The following is a 10,162-nucleotide window of genomic DNA, read 5'->3' as shown; positions in this document are numbered from 1 at the left end:
CCTGGAGGACATGGGTTTGGCAAAGCTGCCTGTCAAACCAGCCACAGGATGACGATAGACTGATCCTTAAGTGCTGTCAGATACCCAGAATGGGAGTCAGGATGATTTGGCAAGAGGGAAGGTTGGCAATGGGAAGGCAGGAAGGAAGAGAGGAGTGCCAACAGAAGGAGAGAGAAGCTCTATTGGACCAGCAGGCTTTGTCATCTGATAGAAAGACAGTGCATTTTAATATATCAAAAGCTTTCATTTACTAAATCAAAGGCTTTTATTCAAATCAATTACAGCAGCACTCATTGCTGGCCCCTTTTGGCTGTCAGGCCAAGCTGTGGCTGCATGCAAGGCTGTCTAAAGAAGGCAGAAGACAGACTGATGTTGCATTCCATTTGTTGATTGTCATTGGAAGAGATACAGATTTGTGCATGTGCTATTTTCTTGCTAGGTCTCGATAGAGGTTGGTACAGTCAGGCTTGAAGAACCAGGATGTGAAAAGTACCTAGTCTGGGTGATGGTATTGTATTTTGCTCATATCCTACCAAGAAAAAAACCCAACCTGAATAAAATGAAGCAAAGGCGTTGCAAGCCATTGGCAGATGGGTTTTTAACAGTGCTGTCTCTATAGATTTGCTCAAAATCTGGTTTTCAGATGTAGGCTGTAATAATTCCAAAACACAGGGCTGCAATCCATGACTACAATTCAGTGTGGCTGAATCTGTGCTGATCCCTGTAACAGCAAAGCTACATTTTGGTTTATGCGGTGTGTAATACTGATTAAATTCCTGTCCATGTCCAACAAAGGTCATGTCCCTTATGACTGGATGTGCAAGAGTTTCCCAGGCATTCCCACCTAACTGTGCAGACTGGAGAACACTGAGATAATGAAATCTTCAAGGACCAACATAAAATGTCATCCCACTTCTCATGTGGCAAAGCAGTAACTATATTTCACACCCAAGACTTTTCATCCCCAAAGGTTTATACTGTAGGCTGATTGTTATATCCTGTATAAATCAGAATTTCAAGAGGACACAACAGCAGGTTAGTTTTCTATGCATTCAGCTTAGAAGTGTATCATACAGATACAGTGTATCTGTAACTTTTAAGGGTTACAGATACAGAGTGTAATGAGATTGCACACATGCCGGTGTCTCTTCAGAGGCTGTCATTGTTAACCTCATGTGTGAAAGCGTTGTGAAGTGTGTGATCCAGCATGGTGGTCACCCTTCTGAGTTATCTGAAGGTAATAATTTCTGGAGGAGCAACTCATCAGGGTCAAATGCCACCTCCAAGTACAGTGTCTACAGTTGTGCAGCCTGTAAGCTCTCAGGAAGGGTTCTGTCCACTTGTAACATCATTCATGGCATAGCAAAAGCATGGGCAGAGGGGTTTTTGTCATATGCTGGTTATGACATTGCTTAAAATGGACTGAATATTGTACAGATAGGGAGGGCCAAATGCCTGCCCCAAATTTTCTGCCACACACAAATAACTTCCATGTTTTTATCACTTTGAGTGAGTGGGCCAATCTGCTCCATCTATTTAGTTTCATTTTTAAAATGTGCTCTTAATGGCATGCATCATGTGCTTGGGCACCTAAGCAACCCAATTCATTTAATGACAAGTAAGCTCCTATGTAAAGTGTTTTGTGGAAGCATATTGTTGACTGATGTCTGTAGACCTTAGTCCTATGAACCTTTATGTGCTGTGGTGGACTGACACCAGCCAGCAGTTAAGTTCTCCACAGAGACACTTGCACAGTCCTTCCAGAGAACAGCAAGAACAAAAGCATGGTAAATATGTGGGTTGAGATAAAAAAGAATTCAAGAAGTGAAGGGAAATGGAAGAAGAAAGGGGAGAAAAGGCCCCGCACAATTAATGCAAAAGCATTTACTCAGCACTTCCCACAGACAGACCAATGCCCAGCCAGTCTCCTAGCAATTCCTTCCCCCTCCTCCATCCCTCTTTAGCTGCTGAGTGTGATGATGCGTTGTATGGGACATCCTGTCTTTGGTCAATGGAGCTCATCTGTCCCAGCCATGGTCCCTCCCACTCTGACTGCTGTTGATCACCCCCAGGTTACTTGCTGGAGTAGAGGCAGAGTGAGAACCAGAGAAGGTCTTGATGTTGTGCACACACTGATCAGCAATAGCTAAAATATTGGTGTGCTATCAACACTGCTTTATCACAAGTACAAAACACAACACCATACGGGCTGCTATGAAGAAAATTAACTTAATCCCAAACAGACTCAATATGGCATCATGACAGGACATGCACAAGGACTGATGAACTCATATATGCATAATGTGTGTATCAGATTGATTTTTTTGTGTATATTGGACTAGACAAGAAGATATTAATGTAAATGTTTGTAGGACTGGGAGTTCTGATTGCATTTGCTCAAGCCTGGCAGCAGTATTAATGCATGTCTAGGGTGAAAGATACTTAGGCTTTAATTGTGACCCCCGAGCACATCATCATAAAAACCCCCAATTGCTAGAAATATCACAAGTGTAGAGATACAATTAAAAATCTTCTAGCTGCTACTAAAAACACATTAATACAAGGGTTTCAGAAATAAAAATACCACTGCTTGGAAAGACTGTCAGTGAACGTGAGATATTAATCTCCCCTGCCATGTTCCCCCAGACAAGCTATAGCAAGTATCATTCTCACTCTTCATATCCAAGGCCCCCCTTTTCTTTTCCTTTGTACATTGAATCCTTCCAGCAATATAAAAAAAATAAAAATCATGGCAGAGTGTTTGTAGACCCCAGCCCCACCCCCTACACCCCCTTCCCTTCAGCCTCAAATCTTCCTTTCACCTCTCTCAAGTCATGTTACAGAGAAAGAACCGCACATGCACCGCCCATGCTGTGGTGAAGGACTGGAAGGGAAGTGGGAGCACCAGAGGGCACTGCATCTTCCAGGAGGGCTCCTGGAGGTGGAGATGTGACAACCTTGCCCTGAGAGTAGGTAAAAACATCGAGGGACAGACTGGAGGAAGTGTGGGCAGAAGGAAGTGGCTTTATGCTTGAAGCAGATCAGGTGAGTCTGGAGAAATAACCAGGGCAGGAGCTGCCTTTTCAGCCTTCCACAGAGAAGTTTTCTTGGAAATAGCAGCAGGAGTGAAGAAGGCATTTTGCTGCTGCTGTTTGTTGCACTTTCCAAAGGGTTGATAAGGCCTTAGAAAGGTTTTTCCATTAAAGTGGGCTAGGATGCTGAAGAGGGATGCTGGCTGCTGAGCAGGGATGTGCAGAACAACCTCCCTCATGCCAGTGGTGTATGGAAAACTCCCACAGGCAGAGCATGGGAATGGCTGAGGCAATGCAAATGCACCCATCAGTTTATAATTTCACCATATAGACAAGGTCTAAGCTACAAAAACCAACCAAACAAATGGGCTCAAATTTTTCACAAGGTCTGTTGGGTTTTACTGGTAGTGTGCCCCAAAATTGGTAGTGGTCATTGTCTTCCCTAACAAGCATCACACAAGACACCTAAGCTGTAAAATTTTTTATTTTTATTCCTAATTTATTTTTTCTTTTAATAAAGCCCTGTGTCTGGCATGAGATATAGGAAGCATGAGATTTTGTAGGGTGAGGCTCCAAGTTGATAAATGAGTGTAAAGTCAACAATAAATCCAAAATGATACAACGAATCATTCTGTTACAGTGATCTGTGTATATGACTTGCTTCCTCTGAAGGCTAATGCACAAATGCTTGAAGAAGTTACTTTGGGAGGCAGAGCAACTCAGTAACTTTTGAATTAGAAAACTAACGAGGCTGTAAAACCTCAAGTAAACTTTAGATTTACTTACTTTCCTTGAGTCAGTCTTGATATGTGGGAGGGGGCAGGGGAGAAGAGACAAGACTCAAAGGAACCACAAAAGGAGACCCAGCAGATGATTCTGCTCAGTTTTGGAGTAATGCCAGAAGTTTTATGTTTGCTACTGCCATTACAGCTTCCCCAGGCCTTCCCAAAGGAAGAGGCTTGGAATAGCTGTTGCTGGAAGTGTCAAATTATCTCCATTGCCACACCTCAAAGAACAAAAGTCTGTTTGTGTCTTTGCTACATGTTATTAAAGAACTGTGAAGGGCCACATACAGTAAGCAGTTGGATCTGGGGACAGACCCACATACAATGAAATGAAGAGAAAACATTTCAGAGATATTAACGATGAGCCAGAACCAGATAAAGGAGATACCCTAAATGAAGATGGTCTTGATGATGCATTACAGCTTCAGATCAAGTCTTTGTGGCACAAACACCTTTTTGAAACACACTATGTAGAGCTGGGTAAGTTTTTTCTTTTTTTTAAAATCTTACTAGCAATAGACCTTAAGCTGTTAGTACTCCATGAAGGTATCCTGCCAGAGACAGACTAATTTTGCTACACAAAGCAGCCCAGGAATCTGTCAGGAGTATTGCTGTTATAAAGATACAGACTACCTGCATGTCATCACCTCTCTCACCATCCCCACTGCTGCTCTTTCGGAGTAGCTTAGAAAAAATCACCTACCTCAAGTCCTGCAGAGATGATGAGTTGGGTGATACAACAAATGGCAAACCATTCAAAGTATCTCTTTATTCATTTATATACCTCTTACATACTGGATATAGTGGGCATTGAAGAAAGCATCCCTTCCTCTGTTCCAGACCGGAACTGATGTCTCCCAAAGTTCTGCAGCTCTGCTGGGCCTGTGTTCATGTAACTTTCTTCTGAAAAGGGAGGTTGGGTTATGAACACTTACAACAGCTGTCACTGCTGTTTTCTTTTTCTCCTCTAAAATGCCATGCTCCAGATAACTTTCAGAGTTCTGGAATATCAGCCCCTCATGTTCATCATATCTTCTTATCCTTTCTGATTTCTTTTGTTTTCTCCATTCCTAACTCCTGAATGAATGATGTGGGTTAGAATGCACTAGTCCAACCCTGCTGCCACGGGCAGGAACACCTTCCACTACATACAAGTTGCAAAGAACCTCATCCAAAACATCCTTGAATGTTTCCAGGAATGGGCATCTACCACCTCTCCGGGCAACCTGCATCTTCCAGCATTTTCCCATCCTCACTGGAAAGAATTTCTTCCATCTAATCTAAATAGTCCCTCTTTTAGTTTAAAACCATTACCCTCCATCCTATTGCAACAGGCCCTGCCATGAAGTCTGTTACCATCTTTCCTGTAGACTGCCCTGAAGTACTGAAAGGCTGCAATGAGGTCTCCATGGAGCCTTCTCCAGAGAACAACTCCAGCTCTCTCAGCCTTTTCTCATCGGAGACGTGCTCCAACCATGTGATCAGCTTAATCTGCTTTTTCTTCTTGGCTAAATGCTGTTTTGCCTTAGCCTGGATTTTTGTTTAATTTGTATGGATTGATAGCTGTAGTATGAGAGTGAGGACACAAAGCTGCTTGCTGTGCTTTCTTTGGCTGGCTCCAGTTTTACAGCACTGAAGTTCGCAGAATGCCTTTTGGAACAACATCAGACAGACTCTGCAACATAAACTCTATGTCAGAAGAACTAGGGAAAAAAAGACTAATATCAGTAAAACAGTAAGAAACATTGCAGAACTCTTCCCTCCTCATCTCCTTTGACACCTTGCCCCAGCCCCCCAAGGCTGACCTGTGCAAAGTATGTCTGCACGAGTGCAGCAGCTGAAATAATGTCTGGTTGACGCTTGGGAGAGAAATCCATGATTCTTGCTGCATTTCACATTTGGGATCACACTGCCAGCATCACCTTCTGTCCAAGGACTCTTTTGGCACACATATCTTACTTGTGCTTTTTGAAACACTGGATGTGTCCATGCATATTTCAATGGACAGATCACAGAACACAACTTCTTATAGTCCCATAATTATTACAAAGAAGCGTGCTTGGCTGGGATACCTGGCCTGTCAAGCTGGTTGTGAGGAATATGATGTTGGAGGTTTGGGTTTTGTTTCCTAACATTAGGGTTTTAAAATGAGTAAGAACACATTCTGCAACAGGCTGAAATGCTACAAAGTTTATCCAAGGACCATCATTCTACTCAGGACTGGGATTGTATTTCCCAAGTTTTTCAGTACTGCTGTTCAATTTATAGCAATGGCCTGTACCTGCCAGCTACACTTTAAAAGAGATACTTTCCAGATGCAGAGCAAACCTGTCTTCATATCTTCAGATCTAGATTTTAGAGTGGTTTTGAACTGGGAGTTGACAAGCTGTGTGTCATTCTATCCAAGCTGATCTGTTAGATTTAGAGCTTCTCAAAATGTATCAGGTTGACTTATACATTTATATAGATACTGCCCCCATTCCAGACAGCTTAGCAGGATCTAAGATTTAAGAGCTGAAATACTGTGCAGTCAGCCACATCCTTGAATTGGGTTTCCAATTGGGAAGTATTGAGCAGTTGCTCTGCCTGCAATGTCTCCTTGAAACTTCAGTGTGAAAAAATGTTCTGTGGTTCTGGCAGATGGCTCAGCAAGCCATTGCTTACTCATTCCTCCTTTTTGCTGCAACAAAGGCAATTCCCAGCATATTTAGACACTGGTCAGTGCTTTGTAGAAAGGAGAACCATCCAAACACCATGGAAGATCAGGACAGCCATTCTCAGGAGTTTTAATGATGTAAACCTGTCCACTGACAACAGGTCAATTAACGGAGCAGTTTCACGATTTTCTGAGTAACTTCCCCACCAACCATTCTAGTATTGGTGTTTGTAACATCTTTAACAGCAGGAGTTACATCCCCCTCACAGCAGTCATATATCTCAAGAACAAGAGCACCTCCCACAGCAGCAGCAGGCACAGAGGGAATGGCAGGGAATGCCCAGGGCTGCAGAGGGCTGCTGTGACAAGACCAAGCACAACACCATCTCTTCTTCAGAGCAGGGCATCTTTCAGGTTCTGCATTCGTGCATTTTTAAGCACACAATTCACCTCTTTCATATACTGGCGCAGCATATCTAACTCCACTCTGGTGAGCTGCATCCAGCTCCAGGGATCCCAGCAAAGGCTGTGAGAATTTGGTTTGCTCAGCCTGGGGAAGAGAAGGCTTCAGGGTGACCTAATTGCAACCCTTCAGTACCTGAAGGGAGCCTACAAGAAAGATGGACTTTTTACAAGAGGTTGTAGTGACAAGACAAGAGAGAATGGATTAACACTGAGAAAGAGCTGATTTAGAATAGGTATTAGGAAGAATTTTTCACTTTCAGAGTGGCGAGGCACTGGAACAGGCTGCCCAGAGAAGCTGTGGATGCCCCATCCCTGAAAGTGTTCAAGGCCAGGCTGGATGGGGCTTTGAACAACCTGGTCTAGTGAAAGGTGTCCCAGCTCTTGGCAGGAGGGTTGGAACTAGATGATCTTGAAGGACCCTTCCAACCCAGACCATTCTATGATTCTGTGATTCTATGACCTTGCTATTGGCTGGACCAACACTGGATCACACAATAAACACTCACTGGAGGTAGCTCAGTATTTACTAGATTTAACCTAGAAAAGAGGCTTAGTTGGAGGCACTCAGATGCCAAGAGATATTAAATTAAACAAAATTTGATCATGTATGTAATTATTTATTGAGCTGAGAATCCATACAAGGTAAACAAATGTTTACACTATCATACAGTAAGCATTTCCAGGGCTTAATAAAAATGATTGTCACTCACTGTGCTTCACCAAAAAAAATCATTTTAATGAATAAATAATTTGATGAAATCAAAAAATATTTACAATATAAACAAATGAAAAAGCTTTGGATATATTAATCTGAGCATCCTGTCTTTTGCATTTTTAACTGCATTTCTATCAAGATTCTCTCTATGAAATGGTACAAAGTGGATAGAAATTACAACTCAACAAAGTTATCATGATTTGGTACATGTCTTTCTGTTAGTTCAGATAAGCTACATATGATTTATTATGCACGTGTTAGAATACAAATATAACTAAAATCATGTCTTATCAAAATGCCAGACAGCATTCTCCACAGAACAGAAATGTACACTAGGCTGGGACAATAACTGAGAATCACAGGCAACGAAATGTAACAGAAAAAGTACAAATTCCTTCATAAGAATATAATTGTGCTCTCTTATTTACCAGAGGACTATGCTGCTTCACCACATCAATGGCTGAGCATGGATAAGGTGTTCAAGGACTGCCACGTGGTTTGGTGTAGGCTCACAGGGGTGCCAAGCAGCAGCTTCGGAGTGGGAATCAGGCAGTGCAAGCGGTTTTATAAACATCTTTTGGGGCTCTTAAAAAGAGCCAATTATACAAAGCAGTAGAAGCATAACACTGAGAAGTCTTCATCTCGTTTACACAGACATCATGAAGTGACTTGCTTTGTTTGTGGTAGTGAAAGGAGGAGCTCTGTCTGTGCTGTTTAGACAATCAGCCAGAATTCAAGTATTCTAAAGCCACTTCGTAGCAGAATTTGTATTGATCCTGAAAAATCAAAAGGAAACCACAAAGTCAGTTATTGAAGCAACTTAATTAAAGGGGTCAATATTTCTCTCCTGTTAAAATTATTTACTATCAGCTGTTGTCAGTGGGAACCAGTTTGCAAATCCAATTTATGTTCAGATAAGAAAATCTTTATATTAACCAGACAATAGACACTATACATAGTAACTTATGGTACTGCTCATGTTAGATGAGTATTTAGCTGCTGTAATACACTTGTATGAGAAAAACTGACTGCACATAAGCAAATTGACTTGCAGCCCCTTCTGTCATCTGTGAAAATGCTCATGTAGCACTTTATGAGAATTGGAGTTATTGAAATTCCTCCCTGGAAATGTTTACCTTAAAATAGACCCAGTGTTTAGTACTTCCCAAACTGCAACTTTTATTTTAATGTCATTCAGACACTTGCTGCATTTCAGGCCAAAAGTACTCACTGTTGGTCCTCTGCAGCCCAGACCCGACCCACAAGACTGTGCAATAGCCTCATGAGATGGGGCCTGAGCTAAATTAATTGGATTAATTCCAATTAATTTTTAGCAATGGCCAGTGATGCTCAAGTTAGCCTGGGTAACAGAGGAACTGTAAAGAGCCTAAGTTTTCAGGCGCCAGCCCTGTGCTTCAAACACAGACCTGCTGGTTTTATTTGTAGCTGCCTGGAAACAGAGCAAGTCCCAGGGAAATAGATCTTCTTCCTGAGGGATGCAAACCCATTCTGCATCTTTGGGGACAAAAGGTCATGTCTTGGCCCCTTTCACATCTTCAGTGGAATGGAGAGGACAGATTTGACTGACCTTTGTCCACTCTGAAACTTTTAAATGGTGCAGTCACTGATGACTTCCCAGTCTTGTGTTCATACATACCCCTCTCCTGTTTTCATTCTTGCTACTCACAATACTCAAAAATACTACAAGTATTTAAATGAAAAAAGCTGAAGGAAATAGTAAGTGCAGGTTCCCTGAATCTAAGGGCTCTGGTGTCTGAAAATTCAAATTGGAAACACTTGCCAGTTTTATAACTATTCCTGTTACCGAAATGCATCCTTTGCTTATGCACTTTATTTGACTAATAACGGATAACTAAGCACATATTGACATTTAGGAACAACAACAGATTTAAAGAGCTGACAGCACTCAGCCTTGCCCAACATCACGAGTAGTAAGATCTTCAGATATATTCTCTTTTCCCTGAAGCAAACATTTTAAAGGATTAAATCTTTTGGCCTGTACTTGTGATTTTGGGTCACATTTTAGCTGACAAAAGAGTCAGTCCACTTTACATGCAAAAGACCATATACTATTAATAAAATCAAAAAGCTGTTAACAAGCATGGATCATTTAGAAGTTCTGTTGTTGAGAAATGTCATGTCATAATAAGACAAGTCTTAGGTGTACATATAACCTAAGTGATGAGTGAGCTGTACGTGAGGGTTTAAAGTCCTGCAAGGTTCCATAAACTGCTTGTGTCTTCTTCAGAATGAGAAAAGAATTAAAAACAAAAAGAAGAAAGGAAAGAACAGAGTATTATGTAAATTCCTTTTCTGCTTTTATTGCATACATGTTTCTAAATAAATGGAAATTGTTCTATAACTACATAACAGAAAAAACCAAGAGATCAGCCACTCATCCATTTCCACTCTTCCATGCCCATTTTATGCTGATTTACTGATCTAGCAGAATAACTGTCATTTGCAGCAAGCTGAATACCTGTCTTAA

At 41.6% G+C, this 10,162-nt stretch overlaps 1 protein-coding gene across 1 annotated transcript in view; it reads right to left on the bottom strand.

Annotated features, from left to right (window-relative positions):
• Window positions 1-7,534: 7,534 nt before the first annotated feature.
• PTPRM (protein tyrosine phosphatase receptor type M) overlaps window positions 7,535-10,162 on the bottom strand; it is a 341,545-nt gene continuing 338,917 nt past the window's right edge. Inside the window, exon 33 of the mRNA XM_031062267.1 lies at window positions 7,535-8,429. Coding sequence (XP_030918127.1) covers window positions 8,376-8,429 — 54 coding nt within the window. The 3' untranslated portion in view covers window positions 7,535-8,375. The remainder of the gene's footprint in view (window positions 8,430-10,162) is intronic.

This window comes from Geospiza fortis, unplaced genomic scaffold (genome assembly GCF_000277835.1).
Source record: "Geospiza fortis unplaced genomic scaffold, GeoFor_1.0 scaffold471, whole genome shotgun sequence".
NCBI lineage: Eukaryota > Metazoa > Chordata > Aves > Passeriformes > Thraupidae > Geospiza > Geospiza fortis.
Note: the sequence above shows the minus strand (reverse complement) of the source record. Positions and strands in the feature narration are given on the sequence as shown.